The sequence below is a fragment of the Rhinoderma darwinii genome, chromosome 1, assembly GCF_050947455.1.
Source record: "Rhinoderma darwinii isolate aRhiDar2 chromosome 1, aRhiDar2.hap1, whole genome shotgun sequence".
NCBI classification, from domain to species: Eukaryota; Metazoa; Chordata; class Amphibia; order Anura; family Rhinodermatidae; genus Rhinoderma; species Rhinoderma darwinii.
The window spans coordinates 156,352,816-156,380,745 of record NC_134687.1 but is presented as its reverse complement, the minus strand read 5'-3'; the positions used below and the strand labels follow the sequence as shown (position 1 = coordinate 156,380,745).

The 27,930-nt window shown below is 40.8% G+C and overlaps 1 protein-coding gene across 7 annotated transcripts in view; it reads left to right on the top strand.

The window, feature by feature from the left end:
* Positions 1-27,930, top strand: part of BLTP1 (bridge-like lipid transfer protein family member 1) — a 381,561-nt gene that overhangs the window by 297,536 nt on the left and 56,095 nt on the right. For 4 of the 7 annotated variants that reach the window (XM_075860492.1, XM_075860489.1, XM_075860491.1 and 1 more), the window contains 12 exons: positions 3,622-3,833; positions 4,066-4,264; positions 4,773-4,832; positions 7,162-7,388; positions 9,312-9,442; positions 11,864-11,987; positions 12,070-12,179; positions 14,035-14,125; positions 15,260-15,325; positions 16,735-16,976; positions 17,164-17,379; positions 19,349-19,529. In XM_075860492.1, coding sequence (XP_075716607.1) covers positions 3,622-3,833; positions 4,066-4,264; positions 4,773-4,832; positions 7,162-7,388; positions 9,312-9,442; positions 11,864-11,987; positions 12,070-12,179; positions 14,035-14,125; positions 15,260-15,325; positions 16,735-16,976; positions 17,164-17,379; positions 19,349-19,529 — 1,859 coding nt within the window. Of the gene's footprint in view, positions 1-3,621; positions 3,834-4,065; positions 4,265-4,772; positions 4,833-7,161; positions 7,389-8,936; positions 9,135-9,311; positions 9,443-11,863; positions 11,988-12,069; positions 12,180-14,034; positions 14,126-15,259; positions 15,326-16,734; positions 16,977-17,163; positions 17,380-19,348; positions 19,530-27,930 lie in introns of all 7 variants that reach the window. The other 3 variants (XM_075860494.1, XM_075860493.1, XM_075860490.1) reach the window with 3 other exon arrangements.

Here is a 27,930-nt window from a genome sequence, read left to right as displayed (position 1 = left end):
TTATACCATCTTATTATGCCCTGATGTACTCCGCACAGCTTACATATGCCCCCATATTATAAACTGAAATACCAGCAATGCCCCAAACATAAAAACTACCAAGAAAAATCTGCGCTCCAAAAGCCAAATGGCACTCCCTCCCTTCTGAACCCTACAGCGTGCTCAAACCGCAGTTTACGTCCACATATATAGCATCGCCATACTCGGGAGGACCCGCTTAACATTTTATGCGGTATTTGTCTTCAGTGGCACAAACTGGGCACAACATATTGTGCACTAAAATGGCATATCAATGGAAAATTTTAATTTTTACTTTGCACCAACCGCTATGCATTCATCTCTAATGAAAAAACACGTTTGGTAAAAATGCTCACTACACCCCTTAATATGCCCTACTTTAGTAGTTTCCAAGATAGGGGTCACTACTCGGGGCTTTATTTTACTATTTGACCTCGGAGCCCTGTCATTTGTTCAGGCAAATTATAAATGCCTTTAGCGGTGTAGTTTCGAAAATGGGGGCTTCCACTGTACTCTGATACCTCAGGGTTTTGCAAATGCGACATGGCGCCCAAAAATCAAATCAGCAAAATCTGCTTGCCAAATAGCGCTCCTGCCGCTAGTGAGCCCTGCCATGTGTCCAAACAGCAGTTTATGATCACATGTGGGGTATTGCTGTACTCGGAAGAGATTGCTTTACAAATGTTGGGGTGCTTTTTCGCCTTTATCCCTTGTGAAAATGAAAACATTCAACATTTTAATGTAAATAATGTTGATATTAATTTTCACGGCCTAATTTCACAAAGTTCAGCAAAAAAACTGTGGGGTCTAAATGCTCACTATACGCCTCAATAAATTCCTTGATGGCTTTAGTCTCCAAAATGGGGTCACTTTTGGGGGGGCTTCCACTATTTTGGTCCCTCAGGGGCTTTGCAAATGCGACAGAACACCCAAAAACGTTTCCAGCAAAACTTGAGCTTCAAAAGCCAAATGGCGCTCGTTCCCTTCTGAGCCCTGCTGTGGGTCCAAAAGGCAGGTTATTACCGCATATGGGATATTGCCGTAATTGGGAGAAATTGCTTTTCAAATGTTGGGGTGCATTTTCTTCTTTATTCCTTGTAAAAATGTAACATTTCCAATGTTTTATTCGAAAAAATAAAATTTTTAATTTCACAGCATAATTACACTAAATTCTGCAAAAAAACAGTGCGGTCAAAATTCTCACTATACCGGGGTGTAGTTTCCCAAATGGGGTCATTTTTGAGGGGTTTCCACTGATTTGGTCCCGCAGGAGCTTTGCAAATGTGACATGGCGCCGCAAACCATTATAGCCAAATAACGCTCCTTCCCTTCTAAGCCGTGCCGTGGATACGAACAGCAATTTATATCCACATATGGGGTATTGCCGTGCTCAGGAGAAATTGATTTACAAATATTGGGGTGCTTTTACTCCTTTAGCCCTTGTGGAAATGAAAAAATCTAAGCTAAAACTACATTTTATGGGAAAAAAATTGATTTTCATTTTCACAGCCTATTTCCAATTAATTCTGCAAAAAAATCTGTGGGGTCAAAATGATCACTATACCTCTAGATAAATTCCATAAGGGGTGTAGTTTCCAAAATGGGGTCACTTTTGGGGGGTTTCCACTGTTTTTGTCCCTCAGGGGGTTTGCAAATGCAACATGGCACCGAAAACCATTATAGCAAAATTCGAGCTCCAAAAGCCAAATGGCGCTCCGTCCCTTCTGAGGGCTGCCGTGTGTTCAAACATAAGTTTATAACCACATATGGGGTATTTCCTTAATCGGGAGAAATTGCTTTACAAATGTTGGGGTGTTTTCTCTCCTTTATTTCTTGTAAAAATTAAAACATTGTATGTTTTATTTGAAAAAATTTAGATTTTAATTTTTATGGCTTAATTCAAAGAAATTTATCAAAAAAACTGTGGGATCAAAATGCTCACTATACCCCTAGATTAATACCTTGGGGTGTAGTTTCAAAAATGGTGCCTTTTTGAGGGTTTTCCTTATGTTTTGGCACCACAAGACCTTTTCAAACCTGACATGGTGCCTAAAATATTTTCTAATAGAAAGGAGGCCTGAAAATCCACTAGGTGCTCCTTTGCTTCTGAGGCCTGTGTTTCAGTCCATTAGGACACTAGGGCCACACGTGAGATATTTCTAAAAACTGCAGAATCTGGGCAATAAATATTGAGTTGTATTTCTCTGGTAAAACCTTCTGTGTTACAGGAAAAGATTTATTACAAATGAATTTCGGCAAAAAAATGAAATTTGTAAATTTCACCTCCACTTTGCTTTAATTCCTGTGAAACGCCAAAAGGGTTAAGAAACTTTCTTAATTCTGTTTTGAATACTTCGAGGGGTACAGTTTTTAAAATGGGGTGATTAATGGGGACTTTCTAATATATAAGGCCCTCAAAGCCACTTCAGAACTGAACTGGTCCCTGAGAAAATAGCCTTTTGAAATGTTCTTGAAGATGTGAGAAATTGCTGCTAAAGTTCCAAGCCTTGTAACGTCCTAAAAAAATAAAAAGACGTTCAAAAAAACGATGCAAACATAAAGTAGACATGTGGGAAATGTTAACTAGTAACTATTTTGTGTGGTATTACTGTCTGTCTTACAAGCAGATACATTTAAATTGAGAAATTTCAAATTTTTCCACATTTTTCCAAATTTTTCGTGTTTTTCACAAATAAATATTGAATTTATCGATGAAATTTTTTCACTCACATAAAGTACAATATGTCACGAGAAAACAATCTCAGAATCGCTTGGATAGGTAAAAGCATTCCAAAGTTATTAACACAAACTGACACTTGTCAGATTTGAAAAAATAGGCTGTGTCCACAAGGCCAAAACTGGCTGTGTCTCCAAGGGGTTAAACCACACGGTGAAGGTTAAAAAAAAAACTAAAAAAAACTGCATTTTTTTCCCATCCCCCTATAAAGGGTTAAGCATTAATATATATGTACCCTAAAATAGTTATATTTAAAAAAATATGACTCCTCCCGCTAATAACAAGCCCACGTACAGCTACATCGACTAAGAAATAAGAACGTTAGGGCACTTGAAATGCAGTGACATACCAAAAATTGTTTTTTTTTTCATGGAATGTGCAAAAGTAGTAAAATCACTGTACTTGTACTGACCCATAGAATAAATGTAAGAGTATTTATGCCGCATTAAGTTTTCTGGCTTTGCTTACTTTTCAATCCTTCAGTACTTCAAGATCTCTGCTTGCTGTCAATGAATGTGAACACTCTTGATTATACTCAGAGACTGAAACCACTACAGAACTAATACTTCTCACATTAACACTAAAACTCAGGACAATATAAAAATTTAGCAAACCCATCAACTGTATCAGTCCTGAGTCCAGGCTGTTACATTAATGGAAGATTACCTAGGCTGAAAACTGTTGTGATATACCCTCATCTATGATAAGTGTTAGGGCTGTACAGGTTCTGGTTTATGGTATATTAATGTTGTATAACTTTCCATGATACAGTAATAAAGCTTTATATATATGTACAATATAAAATCATAAATCCCCTTTATTGCTTATCAGCAAAATCATGACAATAGTATTTTGCTTTTTTTAAGCCGTGCTCTTTTGGCTGAATTACAAGGCGGCATATGATAACTGGAATGAACAGCGACTGGCACTCAACAAAGATATTCACATGGCAACAAAGGAAGTAGTGGACATGCTGCCAGGGATACAACAGACATCTGCACAGGCTCTGGGAACGCTCTTCCTTCAACTAACGGTTAATGACCTGGGTATATGTTTACCCATCACCAGTGCCCCACAGGTATGGTAACAACCTAGAAAAACCATGGGCAACATCTGCATGGAGTTTGTATGTGTTAGCATGGGTTTCCTTCGGGTACTCTGTTTCCTCCCACACTCCAAAAAACATACTGATCGGTTAGGCCACCTGCAAATCACATTGTTTAGCGTGTGCGTTGGAAAATAAATATATGTATGTGTTTATATTAATAAAACATTGTGTAACTTTGACCATGTTCATTTTGTTTCCACAGACAAATCATACAGCTGACTTTGATACCGGTTCTGCTTTGGTGCTTACAATTGAGAGTACTCTAATAACAGCCTGTTCTTCTGAGTCTTTGGTGAGCAAAGGACACTTTAAAAACTTTTGCATTCGCTTTGCTGATGGTTTTGAAACCTCATGGGATGATTGGAAGCCAGAAATTAGAACTGACCTAGTTATGAATGCATGTAAGTATATTATTTGTTTTCTGTTTATTTAATATTTTTTGTGCTAAATTGCTCTTTTAGTACCATTGACTGACCATGCGGTTTCTGGTAACAGCAAAGTGTAGCAGGCAGGAGCCAAAGGCACGGCACTTTTCTATGTCCACTTCCACTTCGTTCTAGTGTTTGTGAGGGGACATTGATGGCATATTTTAGAGATGTCCCATCATTATGTCTAATGAGATAACCAATTTAAGCTTTTATCTACTTAGTGTGGGTCATTTTGGCACATTTAAGACCACGCCCCTTTTCACTAAGCCACGCGCCTATTTTTAGATACTTTTCAAAAGTGTCTAGTGAGGTACAAATATCTGTTCTTTTTGGTGCTTTTGCTTCAGAGCTCTAAAACTAGATGTGACATTAAGCACCAGGAATGCACCACATTTTGGCACATTTTACGACAAGGTCTAGACGCAACCACATTAGTAAATCTGCCCCAATGTCTTTGTGAATTCATGTCTTCCTTTCTTAGGTTTAGTACCTGATGGAACTTATGAAGTGTGCTCTAGGACCACAGGACAGGCTTCTGCAGGTAGGTGGATACAGTCCGTCATCTGCGACAGAAAATTAGAAACTTCATAAGACGTTTGGTTCTCCAATTTCATTCTATTTTGGGCAAAAAAATGTCTTGTTTGCACCCTATGCATAGATTGATTTACATACACGCAAACAAGGAAAACAATATATTCCATGAGGAACACCAATTCCTTAGGCATAAATATCCCATGATTTACTCACAACCATTGAGAAACAGCAAAAATATATTTCATATTAACTTATTAAAACAGGGGGACAAAAATATGCTGCTCTATAGCAAAAGCTTAATCCACCAACAATGAAATGTCTATGAGGCCCGTCAGATCTTTGGATGAGGGTGGCTGTCAGATGAGGAAATGATGGTCTGACCACATAGATTTTTCCTTTACCTTTGTTTTCCCAGGAGATAAGTGTCACCATAGGTGTCTGATAGCTACTTGTCTCCCCCTGCAGTATCAAAGTAACATGTTCATTCAGCTGAGACAAACATGCATGTTAGGCTTCATTCACATCTGCGCCAGGGCTCCGTTCCAACAAATTGTCTGAGTTTTTCGTCGGAATGGAGCCCTGACTGACACAAACGGAAACCAGAGCTTTCCGTTTCCATCACCATTGATTTCAATGGTGACAGATCCGGTGCTAATGGTTTCCGTTTGTCTCAGTTGTGCAAGGGTTCCGTTGTTTTGACGGAAAGCTCCGACGGAACATGGTTTTGTGTCATTTTCTTTTGAAATTCTGCAGCGGGTTTTGCCACAAAAACAGCACATGTGAATACACCCTTAAAGGAAACCTGTCATCAGCATTTCACCTATTCAACTCTACTCACCCCTCACTGGCCGCTGATGTCGAAAGTTCATTGGCGTTATCCCCTCTCCTCCTCCGACCGTAAATATCAGTCTGCAAGCATTTTGCGCCTTTTATGGTAATAACCTTCAGTCTCGTTCATTTCACTTCTTATGCCCGCCCACCGCCAAAAACTGGCCCGCCCTGAATGCCGAAATCTCATCTGAGATAGTGCGCTTGCAAGTGCGAGATTACGTGTGTGCTGGGGGGAGGCGAGGAGCTGTCAATCAAGAGTAAGGAGACAAGGTTACCTTTGAAAGCCTTGAGGAATGAAGATATGACTCTTTTCAAACGAAGATATGACTCTCTTTAATGCTCATTAGCGTACGGCTCGGGAACACTAAAAAACTGAATACTAAAGGTACAGAGCCGACTTAGATAATTATAGGTTACATAAAAATGATTTTTTTTTACCCACTACCACCCGGGTGAAATGCTGGTAACCAGTTCCCTTTAAGCCATGTTCACACAAGGCGGATACGCTGCGTAAAAATACACAGCGTATTCGCCCTGTAGCCCACAGGGAATTCCGTCACCCAAAAATCGCACCAAATTGCGGAAAAAAGCGGTTAATAAAAAAAGCCTATACTTATCCCGATCTCCGTAGTCATGGCGACGCATCCCTCTGTTGTCTGTGCATCCTGGGATGACGTTTTATCCCATATGACCGCTGCAGCCAATCACAAGCACATGGGATGAAACATTATCCCTGGAGGTTGGCCTGGACGAAGAAGTATAGAGATCTGGGTAAGTATAGCTTTTTTTTCTTTCGGAGTTGTGATTTTTGCGGCGGAATCACAGCTTTTCCACCACAAAAATTGCAATATTTGCTGTGTGTTGCAAATTTTACCTACCCGTTGAATTCAACGGTGAAAACCTGCAACAGAAAAGCAGCGATTCCAAAGCATAAATTGACATGCTATGAATTAAATAAACGCACCGCAGGTCAGTTTATGAACGTTTTTTTTTTGTCCAATTATTTACGCATCTTGTGGATGGGATTTGTTCAAATCGAATCCACTCTGCTGTTTCTGTAATACGCTGCAGATTTTCCGCAATGAAATCCGTTTTTCCGCAATGAAATCCGTTGAAGAAAATCTACATTTTTTACGCGACGTGTGGACTTACCCTTACTCTTGGCTGATTATTTAAAAGATTGTTGAGCTGACAGTTATTTTATTTCTATAGCATATCCTGGGTTTACACTACGGTATACCCAGATTATAGTCTTGAATTGAGAGAACTGCATCACAATCGCGCCAAGACAACTGCAGCTAAAACTCCAAGTTTATTATTTCAGTTAAGGTACATACACATTAGACAAAACACGGTCGAATCTCTGAGCAGTTTACACAATCATCTATTGGCTTAGAAAAGCTCTTGTGTTCTGAAGACTGTGGTTACTTGGGGTCAAATCTAAGTGCACAGTAAATATACATCGGATAAAAAAAAAAAGTGTTTTGTTTTTTTCTGTACTATAGAAAGCAGCAGTGCAGGCACATGGACTTTAAATGTTTTATGGAAGATGTGTGGCATTGATGTGCAAATGGACCCAAATATTGGTAAAAGGCTCAATGCTCTTGGCAATACTCTAACCACACTGACCGGGGAAGAAGACATTGATGACATTGCAGATTTGAACTCTGTGAATATAGCTGACATATCAGATGAAGATGAAGTGGACAGCATGTCTACCACAGTGCACACAGTAAGTTCAAGCTGCATTTATTGTTGTGCACAATATCCTCTAGTTATTGTGCTTTTCCATATTCTATTTACTGTATATAGTTTACATTTTTAGATTTCTACAGTAAAAGCCAAACATTACGGATGTTCACCTCCCTTTGTGTCAAGACTTAAAAACGTATTTTTTGTGTAACTACAATGTTTATATAGAGAATAAAACTACAATGGCCCCCCTGCTTTATGAATTCTGTTTTTGAAAGGGTAAAGACTATGAACCCCTTTTGAGGGCGTTTTTTGGGGTTGGTTTTTTGTATAAACCAGTCAGTGTGTTTGGTGTAACTTTATAATTAGTCTTTATTAAAAAATTGTTTTACTTGTAAGATACAGCTGTTCTTTATTCTCTATACAGAACAGCTGTATTGTTCACTTTACACTGAATCCGTCAGTCCCGCGGACCTGACGAGTTCAGTGTCAGCGGGTCCTGCATGTCTCTGACACGCAGGATCCACCTGTAATCGATCACATCTAACTTATGAATTTACTTTTTTTTTTTTTTTTTAATAAAGACTAATTACGAAGTTACACAAAACACACTGAACTATTTATTGAAAAAAAAATATGCCCTCAAAGGTGTTCATAGCCTTCAACTCAACCCTCAGTTCATACAGGTTTCTGCTGCATTTTGATTGTTAGAACACCATCTTCACGTGCATTAGCTTAGTTGTGTTCTGGAAAATCTGGTAACATTATGTGGCATAGAGCTGCGCAATTTTTACAGCAAACAGTCACTAATAATCATCCTAAAATGGCAGCAAACATTTGGCAGCACTCAGAATATACATTTCAAGGAATCAGCAGCACAACCAGGTTTGCATCACAAGGAGGAAAGAGCAAATCCTGAATAGTGGGTGGTGCACGCAGCAAAATGTCCCAGGTCCAAGGAGACCGTTTGTATACAATGTAGATGAAAGGAACTGCAGCACTCAGAGATTCCAAAAATGTGTTGGTCTTTATTCACCAATTCTTGATGATTGATAAATACCCAACATTGCAAGTTTTTTATGCTTGGTGAATAAAGACCAACACATTTTTGGAATTTCTGAGTGCTGCAGTTCCTTTCATCTACATAGCACTCAGAGTAAAGTCACACACTTTTTGCCATGGTTTTTAGGCAGCAGGGAGAGAACCTGGCCATACTCAATCTCCAACTTGGAGCCATGCCATGCCTTCTGCTTTTCTATAAACAATGTTTGTATTCTGCTGACAAACCTGGCAGGAAACAAATTCTCTGCAGCTGCTCTAGCCTATTACCTTCATTTCTTCTGCTTAGGACGGGAATGATTTGGGTAATAGTTACATTTTAGGGAACTGTTAATAATGCGATCACCCATTGTAATGTTTATAGTCGCTCAAGTATGGGAAGTTTCCATTGGCATATTAATCCGTTTCCCTACAGCTCTGTTTAGATAGAATTGAGTACAATTAAATGTAATATCTGTAGCAACTTAACCATTTTATTCTGTGCAAACTAGAGTTTTAAATAGAACTAACCGTACTGTTTACTGTTTAGAACGCAGAAGCAGTTTGTGTAAATGGAGAAAGCCTCAAACTTACCTTTGGTCAGCGACTTGTAAATCACCTACTTGGCCTGAACCCCAAACGTCAACGTTACTCAGTCCCTGCAGATTATCTCTCTGGTTCAGAAATATCTGACTCCGGTTCTGTCAGTTCCCATATGAACGCAAGCAGGTCTCATTCATGGGCAAATGTATGTAAAAATGATCCAACCGTAATCAAATCAACCAAACTCGGATCACTGGTGAATCTCACAAGGAATTCAATTAATCCATGATTACTGCATGCCTAACTCACAGGGTTATTGGTTCTAATAGAGTTGATGGTACTATATGGCTAAATCTAAATATAACAAGATATATTATTCTAGGAGACAGCTGACTACAGACGAACAGGGCAGCCTGGAGGTCAGACTGTAGATCCTCGAGGACGGAAGTTTGTTAAACGTCTAGTTGATATACGAGAGCTGAACGAACAAGCCAAAGTTATCGATGATCTCAAGTGAGTGGGCAAGGAAAGAGCTCTTCCAAATCCCTTTATGCATTCAAGACCATTTGTTTTTCTGGATTGTATTCTCTTTATTAAGTGTCTTTACTTCTACTTAAAATCATAGGGCTATCATTGAGACTGAATATATAAAGACTGTTGTAAAATATTTTATTTTACTACTTGTCCCCTAAAGGATGCAGCTGCTTTAAGCCTTGGAGACACATCATTTTTTTTTCTTTAATTTCTTCATCACTGCATTCCGAGAGTTAAAACTTTAAAATGTTTCCATTGTAAGGCACATGCAATGTATTGAAAACTTTTTTTTAAATCAATAGATTTTTATTGAAATTGTACAACTTTTTCTAACAGTACAAAACCAAATCTTGGTCCTAGAAACACGGACCCATATGAGAAGCAGTACACACGTGATAGCATCAGAAAATACACAAAAAACATACACAAACATAAATCAACATCGCTGTGCCATGTACATCAAAAAATACAATTTAAGAGAAAGCAAGTCGTATTGAAAACTTTTAATAGTTTATTGTATTTGGGGGGGAATAAAAAAAAAAAAGAACAGCATTTCCGCCATTATTTTTTGGGGTTTCACTTTTATGACGTTCACTATGCGGTATAAATGACAAACTATCTTTTCTTTTTTGTGAGAACGATTACAGATATACAAAATTGATATCGTTTTTTTTTATTGTTTTACTACTTTTGCACAATAAAAACATCACGGTGTTCGTCATGCGTGATAAATCACGTGTTTATTTTATAGTATGGGTTGTCACAGTTGCAGCAATACCAAGTATGTGTACTTTTTTTATATATATATATTTTTTTATTTTTCCATAATAAAGCATTTTAAAAGGGGAAAAATCGTTTGTTTTTAGCAGCATCTGTAGGTTTAAATGGCCCAAAGTCGGCCATTGCAGAAGAGTGTCAACTTTAATATGAAACTTACACCTGCTGCAAATGGTGTGAGCAAAGCTTCTGTGCCCGCACTTTCCCCACGCCGTACATTTCGGACACTTGGGGCTAACTGCAGAGCGCCAGCTCCGTAAATGTACGGCCAATGTCGCCAGGGTGTTCGAGATTGTCTGTCACCGTAATGCTGTCTTTCTATGTCTTTGGACAAATCATTATAGAAGCATATGATAAATGTAGTCTACACTATGTGACTCTATTTTTCTTCCAGTAACTTACACTGCAGCTATCCTTAGATATATCTATGCCTCTTATCAAAATGGCTGCTGATAAATTTTCATGAGGGGTTCTGCTTTTGTCTAGCCCTCTTAGAACACAGGATTTATCAACGGATTGGTCAATCACGTGACCTCACATACTCTGCTGAGCTGCACTGAATATGATTGGTCAGAGCCGTCATTGCAGCTCCAGCCTTTAGACTCATTCACACACAAGCCATCCCTTTAGTCTCATTTACTTTAAAGTGTAAGTCACTAAAAAAAATCTCAGAAAGAGACACTAAAAAAAAGTTATAGATCGTGAAACTGAATGCCCACAATGGAATATATCATAAACTAATCTAAATTGTTGACAGATACACTTTAAGGCCCCATGTAATTACGGCCCGATAGACTTCTATTGGCCACGGGTACCTTCCCGTTTGCTTACGGGAAGGTGCCCGGGCCGTTGAAAAACATGGAAAATGTCTGTATTTCAGGCCGTAATTATGGCACGGGCAGGCCCATGGAAGTGTAGGGGGCTCCTATAATTACGGGTGGCTACGTATGTGCACCTGTAATTACGGGAGCGTTGCTAGCGACGTCAGCGGATAGTCACTGTCCAGGATGCTGAAAGAGTTAACCGATCGGCAGGAACTCTTTCAGCACCTGGGACAGTGAGTACCGCTGGAGTTAATAGTATTAAAAGTTAACTTACCCAGAACTCCCTACTTCTTCCTCCAGTTCGGCTTTCCGGGATGACGTCTCATCCCATGTGACCGCTGCAGCCAATCACAGGCCAATCACAGGCTGCAGTGGTCACATGGACGGCCGCGTCATCCAGGGAGGTCGGACTGGATGTCAAAAGAGGGACGCGTAACCAAGACAACGGCCAGGGTACGTATGAACGTCTTTTACTTTCAATCGCTGTGGAAACTCTGCCCGAAAGGGCTGCCCCTTCTCTATATCCAGCACTGATAGAGAGAAGGGGCTGCCGATTAGTGCAGAGAAAACGGGTCCGTAAATACTGGTGGAATACGGGTCGAATACGTGTGACAAAGGACCCGTATTTACGCCAGTATTTACGGGAGGAAAAAAAATACGTTTGTGTGCATGGGGCCTAAGCTATATTTTTTTTGTTTTGTTTTAAACCCAATAATGACAGTGTAAATATTTTGCTATATATAATGTTTCTAAACTAGCTAAAAAGCATTTGTTAAAAATCTCCATAATTTTCTCTAAGGAAACTTGGAGCAAGTGAAGGAACCATAAACCAGGAAATTCAGAGGTATCAACATCTTGAGTCTGTGGCAGTTAATGATATCCGTAGAGATGTCCGTAAGAAGTTGCGCAGATCCAGTATGAGGGTAAGTTGTTACAAATGATCGTGTATGTGTAATATAAAACATTGTGTAAATGTGGTTAATTTGATCTTTTTTATGCTGAAAGGCTGCTTCACTGAAGGATAAGTGGGGTCTTGGATATAAACCCAGCTATAATCGCTCCAAGAGCATCACTGCATCTGGAAGACCACCTTTAAAACGAACAGAGAGAGCAAGGTAATTTGTTATATATTGCAGTCCAGCGTTTTGGAGGAAACCTGGAATTTCCACAAAGAATAACCATGTTTGGGTAGAGGGAATGAGCTCAAAGGGGTTTTCTGGGATTTCTCTGTTTTTATTTAGCCATTTTATTCTTGAACAATAATAAAGCTTTACAATAGAATTTCTGTTTAAGAAAAATCAAGTCTGTATGTGGACACACGTGACATGTCTGCAGTGGGGAAAGCCTCGGCTGCAGCAAAAAGCCTATTTATGCAATTTATGGTTGTCCAGTACATTGCACAGATTATGAGGGGGGAGGCATGTACAGGCTTGTGCGCTGCTGTAATGTTTAGTGGCCGACATAGGAAGGGAGGGCATTTTTTAATAAACATCCTCTTATTCATTAAAAAGAAGAGGGCTAAATAAAAAGAGACATCCCAGACAGCCCTTTAATGAGGGGAGTTACCAATATTGATTTTATGCTCATATATTTCGATTATTCACAATTTATACTTCAATCCCCAATGGTTCCCGTTCTTAAATATATTAATCTTTGTAAATACCTTTCATTTTTTGTAGTGCAATGTTTTCTAGATATCCGATGGGGTCCACCCCGTGTCTTGCGCTTTGTTTAGGTGGTTGTTGCTATGGATCCGACCACCACCGCCATTTAGCAGCCGCTGCCACATCTGTGCAGTTCCCCCACTGCTACTCTCCGTAAACCTGGCTGGAGTGTCACAAAGTGCACAAAGTTCTGGCCAGACCATCTCTGTTATTTGCTTATCTTTTCAATGTGGCGGCTCCCAGGCATGCGCAGTAGCCCTGGAGCTGTACCTATTTGTACGGCGCTTCATAGCACTTATCAGTTCACTCGCATAGCGCTTGGGGACAGAGATGAGGAAAATAGCAGGCTGAGACCGTAAGGATGAACAAGAGATAAATTAGGGGATGAAATTGGGGAATATTGTATGCAAATTGAAGTGGGGGGAAACAAGCAAACACTTGGAGGGTAGGGAGTTACCACGATGGATTGCTGCTTGTTCACATTGTGATGAATCCCATTCTGCTATTAGAATTTGTATATAGCGCGTCGGGTGCGTGCACGTACAGGGAAGCAGCGAGTGCTGTGACATAATCACAGCGGTACTTGCTGATGAATAGAAAGAATGGGAAATGACACTCCCTCATTCATTCACATGCTATGAAAAGACACAGGAAGAGCAGGAATCCATGTGAAATGTTGGTCGGGAAATTACTGCATGGTGTGCAAAATACTTATTTTTCAATAGCTAAACAATTAAGCATTAAAAAATGTAACATGGGAGTTAGGAATAAACCTTTTAAGTCGTCCCTATGATCATATATATCATATATACCAACTATGTGGAGAATAAATGAATACAAGATGAGAAAAAGCAATTATCGGCTGTTTGTTGTGTTTATTTACTAATTTACCATTTCTGATATTTTTCAGACCTTTGCTAGAAACAGGCGAGCCGCTGAAGATTTTTGTATCTTGGCTCATAATGTTTTATAAAACTATTGCCTAAACAATTTTAAAATGAGCAGCTCATGGGAAGGGGTAAATTTGATTTCCGCAAAGGCCAGTGGTTTTTTCAGATAGTAATTAGATAGAGGTAGCATTGTAGGAAAGTGGATTTACCAGCTGGAATGCTAGGAAGGGGATTATAAAGGAAATAAAGGCTCATGAAGCACCAGTGATTAATTGCTCTAGGATCCACTGCGGTACCTGCGCTAAAGTTTAGAAATTGCATTATAGTCCGTTTGACATTATAGGATATGCACCTACCCAAAATAGTCTCAATGTAACAGTGATCATTCCCCTTTTATTTATTTTTGTCTTATAAAGTTCAAGGTTAGATGGTGAAGAACTTCCTGAAATACGTATTGAAGCTGCTTCTCCTGCTGGTCCCAGAGTGACCTTTAACATTCAGGACAGTGTAAGTAGAACACTTAGGCGTACATGGCATAACACCAATTTAGTATCCGTTCTGTATTATTAAATCATTCATGTAATCAACAGTTGTTGTTTTTTTGTGGTTTTAGAACTAATTCTCCTATAATCCTATACTGAATTTGTGATGTTTCTACATTAGATTATAGGCTAGTAACCCTATAAATATAAGACTAATTTTTGGAAATTAAAGGGGTAATTCTGAGAGGTTAAAAATGATGGCCTATCGTCAGGATAGCGGCGGCTCACAGTATAACAACCTTATTCCATTCACTTGAATTGGAGAAAGTTGTAATACTGTAAAAAAAAAAAACGGTACAGGTGTGTCAACAACGTTATACAGTATGGAGCAGTGAAAGTAATGAAGGGGAGCAGCACTTCTACAAGCCCCGCGGTCCCTTCAAACAGCTGATTGGTGGGGGTGCCGAGAGTTACACCCCAATCCGATATTGATAGCCTATCCAATGTTATCTCTCCGGATGTTAACTCTCCTTTTAATATTTCTTTACTGGTAAACCGTTTTACTCAGTAGTTTGTTTTTTTATGTGGTCATAAAATTGTCACCTATTATATAGCAGTGCTGATCATCAAGTTCATCCAGTTTTATTTGATTGCTGTGAACTCTCTGAATGTTAGTACGATAGCTATTTGGTTTCTTTGGGTTCATAATTATTATGTCTGACTACTTTTGCTTTTTCATTGAAGAGTGGAGGTTTTGAATTAAGCCATATTGACTGTGTAATGGTCCTGTATTCAATTTAAAATGTCCTTCCCATTCAATTATCCTGTCTGATCTGACATTTGTTGTGAAGAGCCTTGGAAACTGTACCACCCAGGAGGCACCCTGCCCGATGTCTTATGGAATGCAAATAGAGGGACGCTAAGCATTTGGAGAACCAGAATAATCTTATTCATGCTCTGCTGTTAATTTGAATATCAATGCCATTCAGCAACTGCATAGCTTGTGACATACTTACAGCGGCACCACTAGTCTGAACTAGTTTATCTATGAATGATCTGCATCTAAACATCAGAGCTGTGACTGTTTGGTTTCTATTGGTTTATATTATTACTATCTAAAATCCATTATTTTATTTCTTTTTCTTTTCAAAAATTGAAGTTGAATAATTCAGTTTTAGGATTAAATCGTCAGTCTCGATATTCTTGGGAGGAAGGGTATTTCAAGGTATTTGTAAATAAAAGTCTTGTGAATCTACTTCAGCTTTATCCAAATGTTACTCTCTCTTTGTTACATGAAGCAAAAGCAGAATGTGCAACTGGTCTCATTTACTGCCGGAACAATTTAGAGAAAACTAACTTGTAACAAACCATAACATATTATTGCGTTTTACTATAAACTTATAGGGATTCTCTGGGATTCCGAAATTGCTTTTAATGTTTTTAGCACCAAAACCACTGAAATGTTAAGTTTCATTCTCCTGCTATCAGGACCTTTAGTCGAGGTCTTGGATAGGTGTATTTTTACCCACAAATGTCCATACAACACTTATATGGCTAAACTGCATCGTTTGACGTCTATGTGATCAGATTGTCCACATACAGTGCTTTATGAATGTGTGTGTTTGTAAACTTACTCACACATACGTCCATTCAGAGTGATCCCAAGATCTCTGTTATGTTAAGACTTTACAGCACTTTTTTTGCTAAAACAAATGAGAGCATTTCCTGAATTCCATTGAACTCCTCAAAATTAATTTAATCAAGGGAATTATAAGGCTTATATTTTAATGTGATCAATGGAGATATGTTTTGGTAACTTCATTAGCCAACACTCCACTGTACAGCAGTGTTAAAAAGGATCTGTCAACAGATTTCACAATACAAACTGCGAACATTATTAAATGCTGAAGATCTGTTAGACCTGATGAGACTTGTGTATTTACTTTGAAAATCTATGTCAGAATGGTTGTATAATCCTTTTTGAAAGTTTTCACGCCTGGTATTGAAATTAGCATTTTATGAGTCCAGCTAGAAACTGGACTCCTAAAATACTAATTTTAATATCAGGCGGGAAAACTTTCTGAAAGGATTATACAGCCATTCTGACATAGATTTTCAAAGTAAGTACACCAGCCTCATCAGGCCTAACAGATCTACAATATCTGGTAAAGATCCTCTTTAAATAATTGGGTCATTTTAGTAGAATCCCCATGAATCTGTTCTGTATCCATGAACCGGTAGCGAATGAGGTTGCTGTAGTTTTCTGCATGAGTCTGCATGAATAATTTCCTATTACTAATATATCTTTGATTTTCAGGCAATCCTAATTAATTATTCTTTCATATTGTATGGCAACAGTGCTACATGTTTACTTTCTATTGGTGGCTGGATTTTCATTCTTATGTATTTCTTTGAAATAACACATAATTCACCACATCTCTTCCCTTATTCATATGCTAATCAGCGTTTGTTAAAAGGGAAAACTCTTGGAACTTTACTGGTCTTTTTAATTTTATTCCTGTGTCCCTAGCTAATGGTTGCTTACATGATGCCATAAAAAGAAAGCTATGTGTATATATAAAAACTTCTCTCATAATGCCACGTGTTCCGTTATATTTTTTCCCTCTGACACAGTTTCCAGAGGAGGTAGATGGTGATCTATTGTCAGTTTCCAATGAGGGTCCATCTCATTACTCATCCATTAGTGATGGTTCACATTCCGTGTTCAGTTCACCAAACACCCCACAAGTGTTTTCACCAGGCATTCCTTTCCAGACCGAAGAAAAGAGAGAGGACACTACTTCTTCATCATCAGAAGAGTCTGATAAAGAGGAAGATCATGAGAGAGAAAAGATGTATGTTTACAGGAAACCTCAGTAAGTATCCTTGATTCAGTACAATACAGAAAGATTAATTAATAGAATAATTATTATTAGTCTTATTGCTATTACTATATTTATGCCAGACTCAAGCATTAATATTTAAGACATGTTTCTAGAGCAACTGTTAAGAAATTGTTTAATGTATACAATAAGGATGCCATGCTGTTTCTGTACCACTTAGACCGAACACTAGGAAAAAGGCTTCTGGATTTGCTGCAGTCCATCAGCTTTTTACAGAGCGCTGGCCATCTACACCATCCAACCGAAACGTGTCTAGTACTGCCACCGAGAGGAACATAGACTTCGAGCTAGACATAAGAGTGGAAATTGACTGTGGAAAATGTGTGCTACACCCCACAACTCTCCAACCGGATCATGATGATATAAGTTTAAGACGGTAAATTTTGTTCATCAGTAGCAGCTTCAGTATGTAGAAAAAAATGTTTGTTCCTTTTTTTGAATGTTGTAGCTAATTACTTTTTATTTTTAAATACTTCCCTGTGAGTTGGCATATTGAAGGTACATGCTTCTTTCCTGCATAGACAATACAGCAGGGTGTGCGCACTTTATGGCAGCTGAAATTAATGAAAGTCAATTGACAGAGAAATGTCATAGATTATCACAGTCCCCAGGAAGTGATCTAGGCCTCCAGTACAATAGAAAGGTGTCATCTGTCATTAAATCCCCTCCCTCTAATGATAATGAGGGTGCTCATTTTGTCCTAGTTTGTTTCAACTGCTTTATTGAAATCTTCAAAGAAACAAACAAACAAACAGAACCTGGTAAAACATACATCCAAGCCATAGATTCTTGCGATAGTACAAAAAAAAACATTCTGTACAGCATATAATCTGTTGTATACAGTAAGTTGAAGAGAACAGAGCTTCTTGCAATATCAATTAGAGCAACAGAATCTAGTAGCAACGCATTGGTGTGTCAAGTAAAAATAACAAGAGAAAGCAAGAGAAAAGACATAAAAACAAAGACGCGGACGAACAGACAAAAAAGGTTGACACATGGGGAAAGGTAGAAAGCACAATTGATTGAAGCAAATAATGGTTAATCCTCACATGGCTTGTGATAGGCCTCATCCTGGTCCTATTTTAAGAGCTACTAACTGTTTCCCAGGGTTCATAAATATGGTCAAACGGATTTATTTTTGAGAGTGCATATTTCTGAGAGTGCATCAAGAGTGCATATTTCTCCTACCTTAGGCCCCATGCACACAGCCGTGCCTGATTGCGGGCACGGTCGGACGCCCGCATTTTCTAGCTGTTCTCCCATACACTTTATGAGCGATTTTTAGCTTTATGCTAATGAGTTTTCTCAATGCCCAAGTGGGCGTGTTTTCACTTTAGACCAAGTGGGCATTGTACAGAGGAGTGTATGACGCTGACCAATCAGCGTCATACACTTCTCTCCATTCATTTACACTGCACTAGCGATATAGTTATATCGCTATGTGCAGCCACATACACAAACACTAACATTACTGCAGTGTCCTTATAATGAATATACATCACTACCAGTCAGGACGTGATGTGTATTCAGAATCCTGACACGTCTGTAGCGTCTCTGTGAGATTTACAGCAAGGCAAACATAATCTCGCGAGATTACGATGTAACCTGTCATTTCAAATGAGATTACGTTTGCCTTGATGGAATCTCACAGAAAAGATTCAGAAGTGGTCAGGATTCTGAATAAACATCACGTCCTGGCTGGTAGTGATGTCTGTTCATTATCAGGACACTGCAGTAATGTTAGTGTATGTGGCTGCACATAGCGATATAACTATATCGCTAGTGCAGTGTAAATGAATGGAGAGAAGTGTATGACGCTGATTGGTCAGCGTCATACACTCCTCTGTACAATGCCCACTTGGTCTAAAGTGAAAACACGCCCACTTGGGCATTGAGAAAACTCATTAGCATAAAGCTAAAAATCGCTCATAAAGTGGATTAAAATAGATCGTTTTTCTAAATATAAAGCATTACTGTCACTTACATTACAGCGCCGACCTCCTTATGTAGGAGATAGGGCACTTATAATGTGGTGAGAGTCTCTTTAAAAAATATTGTCATCTTACAACACGCAATCACACAGTTGTTAAATATCTCTGCTGTAAATACGTATTCTTACAAATTATTTCAAAGCAGTGTGCACCCTGATGCTATTGATTTATCTTGCTTCTCAATGACCAGCCATAAATCACTGATTAAATGATATTCCTGGCAAGCCATAATTGTCCAGATATTTGCAGATGTATTTTCAGTCTTCCATTACAGCTTCAGGAGATTACTGTATGGTTTGATTTTCGTGTTTGCATTAGCATTTACAGAGGGCATATTGTTCACTTTTTGTGCAGGAGCTATGACCGAAGCTCCCGAAGTCTCGATCAAGACTCTCCATCTAAAAAGAAAAAGTTTCAAAACAATTATGCATCTACGACTCATTTGCTCGCTGGAAAGAAAGTGCCATCATCTCTACAAACTAAAACAAGTGACTCTGAAACCACAATCTTTTATATTCCAGGAGTTGATGTGAAGGTAAGATCAGACCAAACAATCATTACGTGAAATTATATATAATTCCTAATGTACAGTACCGTGCAAAAGTTTTAGGCAGTTGTAGAAAAATGCGGCAAAGTAAGACTACTTTAATTAATAGAAGTGTTAATAGTTTTTTATATCAATTAACAAAATACGAAGTGAATGAACAGAAGAGAAGAATTGATGCTGTTTTGAAGGCAAAGGGTGGTCAAACTAAATATTGATTTGATTTAGATTCCTAAGTACAACGTTTTTGAATGAACTCGTCAGGGAGGTTGTTCCAAACATCTTGGGAAACTAACCACAGGCTTCCTCAAATCCTTTTATCTTTTCATGTAATCCCGGACAGACACGATGATGTTGAGATCAGGGCTCTGTGGGGACCATATCATGACTTCCAGGGCTCCTTGTTCTTCTTTACGCCGAAGATAGTTCTTAATGACATTGGCTGTATGTTTTGGGTCGTTGTCCTGCTGCAGAATACATTTGGAGCCAATCAGATGCCTCCCTGATTGTATTGTATGATGGATAAGTATTTCCCTGCATTGAGGACACCATTAATACTGAACAAATTCCCAACGCAATTTGTTGAAATGCAAGACACCTCCACCATTCTTCACAGTTGCCTGCAAACACTCATTATTGTACTGCTCTCCAGCCCTTCAGCGAACAAACTGCCTTCTGTTACAGCCAAATATTTCACATTTTGACTCATCAGTCTAGAGCACCTGCTGCCATTTTTCTGCACCCCAGTTCCTATGTTTTCGTGCATAGTTGAGTCGCTTGGCCTTGTTTCCATGTCAAAGTTATGGCTTTTTGGCCATAATTCCTCCATGAAGACTACTTCTGGCCAGACTTCTCTGAACAGTAGATGAGAGTACCTGGGTCCCACTGGTTTCTGCCAGTTCTGAGTTGATGGCACTCCTGGACACATTCCGATTTCGAAGGGAAGTAAGCATGATGTGCTTTGATGTGGTGCACTGTTTCCTTGGTCGACCACTGCATCTAAAATCCCCAACATTGTCCATTTCTTTGTGCTTCTTCAAAAGAGCTTAAACAGCACATCTTGAAACCCCAGTCTACTTTGAAATCTCTCCCTGGGAGAGACCTTGCTGATGCAGTGTAACTACCTTAAAGAGGCTCTGTCACCAGATTTTGCAACCCCTATCTGCTATTGCAGCAGATAGGCGCTGCAATGTAGATTACAGTAACGTTTTTATTTTTAAAAAACGAGCATTTTTGGCCAAGTTATGACCATTTTTGTAGTTATGCAAATGAGGCTTGCAAAATTCCAAGTGGGTGTGTTTAAAAGTAAAAGTCCAAGTGGGCGTGTATTATGTGCGTACATCGGGGCGTTTTTAATACTTTTACTAGCTGGGCGTTCTGATGAGAAGAATCATCCACTTCTCTTCAGAACGCCCAGCTTCTGGCAGTGCAGATCTGTGACGTCACTCACAGGTCCTGCATCGTGTCGGACACATCGGCACCAGAGGCTACAGTTGATTCTGCAGCAGCATCAGCGTTTGCAGGTAAGTAGCTACATCGACTTACCTGCTAACGCCGATGCTGCTGCAGAATCATCTGTAGCCTCTGGTGCCGATGTGTCCTCGCTCGTCTGACACGATGCAGGACCTGTGAGTGACGTCACAGCATGATCTGGCAGAAGCTGGGCGTTCTGAAGAGAAGTGGATGATACTTCTCGTCAGAGCGCCCAGCTAATAAAAGTATTAAAAACGCCCCGATGTACGCACATAATACACGCCCACTTAGACTTTTACTTTTAAACACACCCACTTGGACTTTTGCAAGCCTCATTTGCATAACTACAAAAATGGTCATAACTTGGCCAAAAGTCTCGTTTTTTAAAAATAAAAACGTTACTGTAATCTACATTGCAGCGCCTATCTGCTGCAATAGCAGATAGGGGTTGCAAAATCTGGTGACAGAGCCTCTTTAAGTCTTGTTACTGTGCTCAGTCTTGCCATGGTAAACCTGTGGCATGAAACTGTCTCCCACAACCTCACCTTTGTAGCAGAGTTTGGATGTTACTCACCCAGTTTTAAGCCTCCTCCACAGCTGTTTCTGTTACAGTTAATGACTCTGTTTCAACCTACATGTGAAAATGATGATCATTATCACCTGTTTGGTATAATTGGTTAAATATATACTTGACTATAATCCTACAAGATCAATGACTTTGTACAAGTCTACCTAGAAGAATTGATACTGTCTTGAAGGCAAAGGATGGTCACACCAAATATTGATTTGATTTACATTTCTCTTCTGTTCATTCACTTTGTATTTTGTTAATTGATGAAAAATATAAACTATTAACACTTCTATTTTTGAAAGCATTCTTACTTTGCAGCATTTTTCCACAACTGCCTAAAACTTTTGCACAGTACTGTATATCTGGAGAAAAGTACTTGATGGGTTCAGTGACAGCGAGTTCTACGTGTCTCTGACACGCAGGATCCACCTGTAATCGATCACATCTAAGTTATGAACTTAATAGCTTACAGGTGGGTTCTGCGACCCGCCTTTCACTGAACCAGTCAGTCCCGCGGACCTGACAGGAACAGAATTTAGCACTACATACAGCTACTCTGTATACAGAATACAGAGCAGCTTTATCTAAAAAAAAAAAAGTAAAACTATTTTTTAATAAAGACTAATTAAAAAGTTACACCAAGCACACTAACATATTTATTAAAAAAAAAAAATGCCCATCATAGGTTTACATAGCCTTTAAAGGGGTTTTCCCATCTTGGACATTTATGGCATATCCACAGGATATGCCATAAATGTCCGATAGATGCAGGTCCTACCTCTGGGACCCACACTTATCTCTAGAATAGGGCCCCCTAAACCCTAAATGGAGCTGATTTTCCATTGACTCTACAAAAAAACGTCTCAAAATACGCTTGTAAACACCAAAACCCGCTCCAAATTCAGATTAAAAATGCCTGGATTCAGAGGCTGTTTTCCGTTGAAATCAACCGCGTATTTTTATGCCTCAAACATGCGTGTGACCATACCCTTATACAAACAATCAACTGATTGCAACTTAAAGGGGTTGGCCAGGAATAATTTTTATTTTTATTTTGACTTAATTTGCCATTTACAAATAATTTTGTAGTATACTATTTGTTTCAAAGTGCCAGCATTTCTGTGTTCTTAAATCACGTGACTGCACCTGCTGTAAATTCTTAACTTCCTTTATGTTCCGTGCCTGACCCCAGCCTGCACTTCTGGCTGAGCCAAGGCACGGCTCTTCATCAATTACGTGTACAGGCAGTGGGCTGCGCGGATGTTCACTGAGCTCTTCAGAGCTCTGCCTCTGGTCCCACTGCCTGTCCTCCTCTTCTTGCGCCACCCACGCCCTCTCCTCTCGCGGCGTACCCGCCTCCTCCTCTTGCTGCGTCCTGGACTCCGACTCCCCTTGCTTGGGAGAACCCTTGACGTCACTATCCATATATGGGGTGACTGTCCATATATGCTACTCCTGGAGTGGAATCCCCACGAGAGAGTTGCTGATGCTCTGGCCGGGGATACCGCTCCAAGAGTGAACCTCTGATGTCACTGTTCATATATGGACAGTGACATCAGTGGCTCCTCCAGGAGTGGAATCCCCGGCAAGAGCGTTGGCGACGCTCTGGCCGGGGATTCTGCTCCTGGAGAAGCCCCTGGCGTCCCTATCCATATAGGTCAGTGACGTCAGGGGCTCCTCTTGGAGTGGAATGCCCAGCCACAGCATGGCCGATGCTCTGGCTGGGGATTCCACTACTAGAGGGAGCCCCAATGGCGCCATCTACAGAGGGGGGTAGCACTATCAATAGGGGTGTCGCGCTAACTTCAAGGAGGGTGTGACACTATCTACATGGGCACTGTGGCACTATATGGGCACTCTACAGGGGATACTGTGGCACTATGTACATGGGCACTGTGTGTGGCACTATACATGGGCCCTGTGGCACTATCTACGTAGGCAATGGCACTAGGCGTGGCTAAAGGGGCATTATACTGTATGGCGCAGCTGCGGGGGCCGTTATATTGTATGGGGCAGCTATGGGGGCATTATACTGTATGGAGGCAGCTATGGGCGCATTATACTGTATGGTGGCATCTGTGTGGGCATTATACTGTATGGTGGCATCTGTGTGGGCATTATACTGTATAGGGGCATCTGTGGGCATTATACTGCATGGGGTCAGCTATGGAGGCATTATACTGTATGGGGTAGCTAGAGGGCATTATAATACGTGGGGCAGCTATTTGGCATTATACTGTGTGGGAGGCACTATGGGGCATTACACTTGTGTGGGGGTAGCTGTAGGGCATTATACTGTGTGGGGGGTTCTATAGGGGCATTATACTGTAGGGAGGCACTATGGGAGCATGATACTGTGTGTGCTGAACCGGGTGAGTATGGGCGGGGTTAAAGGCGTGGCTTAAAAGGAAAAAATTGCCATTCTACGCTTGCCATATCGGTTGTCTCTCTTTGCGATACTTGAAGGTTGGAAGGTATGGAGACATAGAAGCCTACATACATTTATGGTAAAAGATGTAAAAAAAAGTGTTCCTACCATTGTGTGGAGTAGTGTTTGGTGTGTACTTCACTGTAAGGGTATGTTCACACGGCCTATTTACGGACGTAAATCGGGCGTTTTTGCCCCGAATTACGTCCGAAAATAGCGCCTCAATAGCGCTGACAAACATCTGCCCATTGAAAGCAATGGGCAGACGTTTGTCTGTTCACACGAGGCGTAATTTACGTGCCGCTGTCAAAAGATGGCGCGTAAATAGACGCCCGCGTCAAAGAAGTGACCTGTCACTTTGGCCGTAATTGGAGCCGTTATTCATTGACTTCAATGAATAGCAGCGCCACTTACGTCCGTAATGGACGCGGCGTTCAAGCGCCTGCACATGCCGTTACGGCTGAAATTACGGGGATGTTTTCAGGCTGAAACATCCCCGTAATTTCAGCCGTTACGGACGCCCTCGTGTGAACATACCCTAATACAGGATCTCTTGCCACAGATCCAGCTGCAGGTGAGGAAGATGTGCTGTCTGGATTGTGTGTACCAAGATGTCTCACATAGGTGGAATGGGCAGACTTACATCTATTATGCTGTGTAAGGGGGTGGGGGAAGGAGATGGGTGCCTGTAATTTGAGCAGGGATAGATGGAGACACAGAGGAGCATGATGATTATTATTTGGTGTTTTTGACAGTGTGCAGTGAGGGAACTGGGTGACTAGAGCAGGGATAGATGGAGACAAAGAGAAGCATGATGATTGTTTGTGACAGTGTGCAGTGAGGGAACTGGGTGACTGTAATTAAAGCAGGAATAAATGGAGACGCAGAGGAGAATGATGATTATTATTTGGTGTTTGTGACAGTGTGCAGTGAGGGAACTGGGTGACTAGTGCAGGGATAGATGGAGACAAAGAGAAGCATGATGATTGTTTGTGACAGTGTGCAGTGAGGGAACTGGGTGACTAATTAGAGCAGGAATAAATGGAGACGCAGAGGAGAATGATGATTACTAGGGGGTGTTTGTGACCATGTACAGGGAGGGAGCTAGGTGCCTGTAATTAGAGCGAGGTGGGACCAGATGAACACAGAGGGGCGTGGCAGTATGTACAGAGTTGTCCGGGATGCTGTGGAGGGAGAAAGGGGGGTGGGACTGTAAGCTGTCTTCTCATCTACAGCAGGGGATCATGGGTATGGTGGGCTACAAACCAGGAAACATCCAGGACCAGAAGCTAGGGACTTACACAGTGGCGTAACTACCGCTATAGCAGCCGTAGCAGCTGCTACGGGGCCCGCAGCATGAGGGGGCCAGTGCCACCCGCCGGCACGGCTACCCCCATGGCCGGAGGCTCCGCTAGCAGCTGCTATGGCTGCTACAGAGCGACGCCACTGAAGGGGTTGTTCCTACAAAAGACATGCATCCCCTATCCACAGGATAGGGCATACATGTGTGATTGCTGGGACGCCCAGCGATAAGGAGAACGGGGGACCGAAAGTCCCCTGTAGTTCTCCATGACAAACCTCGAACTTCCGGGGTCTGTCTGCAGCTCCATAGAAATTACTTGACTTGACACTTGTGCGCATGCGTGACCAGCGCTCCTTTCATTTTTATTGAACTGCGCAGACGCCGGAAGCGGGAGGTTTGTCATGGAGAACTTCGGGGGACTTTCGGTCCCCTGTTCTCCTTATCACTGCTAGCGATCACACATGTATCCCCTATCCTGTGGATAGGGGATGCATGTCTTTTGTAGGACAAACTATAGGCCGTTTTTTTTGGGGGGGGGAACTATATGGCGTTATCTACAGGGGGGTCTGTATGGCGTTCTCTACCGGGGGATCTGTATGGCATTATCTACAGGGGGCTGTGTATGGTGCTATCTATAGGGGGGCGCTGTGTGGTGGAATCTATAGGGAGGCACTATCTACAAGGGGGGGTTGTGTGATACCCAGAGGAGGGGGGGCCCCAGTCAAAAGTTTGCTATGGGGCCCAGTCTTTCCTAGTTACGCCCCTGGACATGCACATCAGGAAAAGCAGCAGTGATGATTGAGCTCAAACAGAAGCGGGTTAGAAGGTATGTAGGGGTTTTAGGGAAGGCAAACCAAGGCTGGGGGACACTTTTTAGAAAATAATATTTTATCCTGGCCATCCCCTTTAAAGGGGTTGCCCACTGATGACCTATTCACTGGATAGGTCATCAGTATATCATCGGTGCGGGTCCGACACCCGGACCCCGCACCGATCAGTTGCTTTGGCTGCCTGTGGGCACTGAATGTCATCGCACAGTATGCAATGTACGGAAGGCTAAAGCAGTTGTCTGCATAAATTGCATTGCGGGCCGTGCTGCTGAACTACAGCTCTGCTCCTATTCACTTAAAAAGGATCAGAGCTGCAGCTCGGCCGCTCTTTAGTGGCCTGAGCTATCTGCTTCCGGCATGGACGTCCAGTGCCCGAAGACAGCCAGAGACGTGGGGGACCCCCACCGATCATATACTGATGACCTATCCGGTGGATAAGTCATCAGTTGTCTGATAGTGGACAACCCCTTTTAAGTCCTCTACTGGGACTAATGAAAAAATACAATATTGAGTTTGATCAAGTTGATTTAAAAAATAAAAAATTCCCCTGTATAAATAAATAAATAAAAACAGTTTTTGATTACAAAATATTTTATTGTTAAAATAGTAAATAATAAAAAAATATATAGAGCACTGCCATCCACTGGTTAAATTTATTTATATTGCACGGCATTAAAAAAAACAAAAACTTTTGCGCATTTTCTTTTTTTTTCCCCCAAGAAATGTATAAAAGTTAATCAATAAATCATTTGTAAAATGAAGGCTGGGGGGGGGGGGAGTTGGGGGTAGGGAGAATTGTTATGAGGGTAATACATTCTTGGGTTTGCAAAGTACTGATGTATTAATTTGGTTGATTACATAATGACCTGTAATGATGTGGTTATTTGTTTGAACTGATTAAAAAAAATAAAAAAATCATTTGTACCCTCTAATGGTACTAATAAAAACTCCTCCCACAAAAAAAAAACAAGCTATTATACAGCTTTGTCAACGAAAAAATGTTATAACTTTTGGAATACAACAACACAAAAATTACTTTTATTGTGCAAAGGCACTAAAAAATAACACCCATAGAAAAAAGTTCTTTATACCGCATGGGAAGCAGCGAAAAAAGTTGCAAAATACAATGACCATTTTTTTCCATTCACCTCTCAAAAAACAATAGTTTTTTTAAATGGCAGTGATTCTATTTATTGTAGTCCAGTGCCTCAGAAATCCCAGGCCCTAGAAAATTAACTTCTCGGCATCTTTTCAATTGATGTCAATGGAAGTCCTGATTGCCTAGCTACAGTCATAGTGTGTCTATCCCCGTTGTAGCCATTAGTCTGGAGTGGAAATTTGCCAACCTCCCATTAGTCTGGAGTGGAAATTTAACAACCTCGTATATAAACATTATTTCAATTATCCTTTAACTACTTTTCACGGCGATTATTAAGGGTCTTTATTCTAGGCCGTCACCTTTCACGACGGCCTAATCAACGTCCTGCACGGGTGTCCCGTGCAGGCTGGAGCGGGTGCTCGATTGTCGGATTACAGCCGGGCTCCTGCTCCAACAGTAGCGTTCGAAGTCATCAGTCATCAGCGACCTCTGCATTTGAGTTGTTTACAGAGGGAGGGAGCTCCTTCTGTCACCCATCGGCGGCCCGCAAATGCAATTGCAGGCATCCGATGGGGTGCCATGGCAGCCGGGGTCCTAACAAAGGCCCCCAGGACTGCCCAGACTACATGTCTATTAGGCCGTGCCAGAGGCACGCCCTAATAGATTGCCTGTCCGTTTTACACTGACA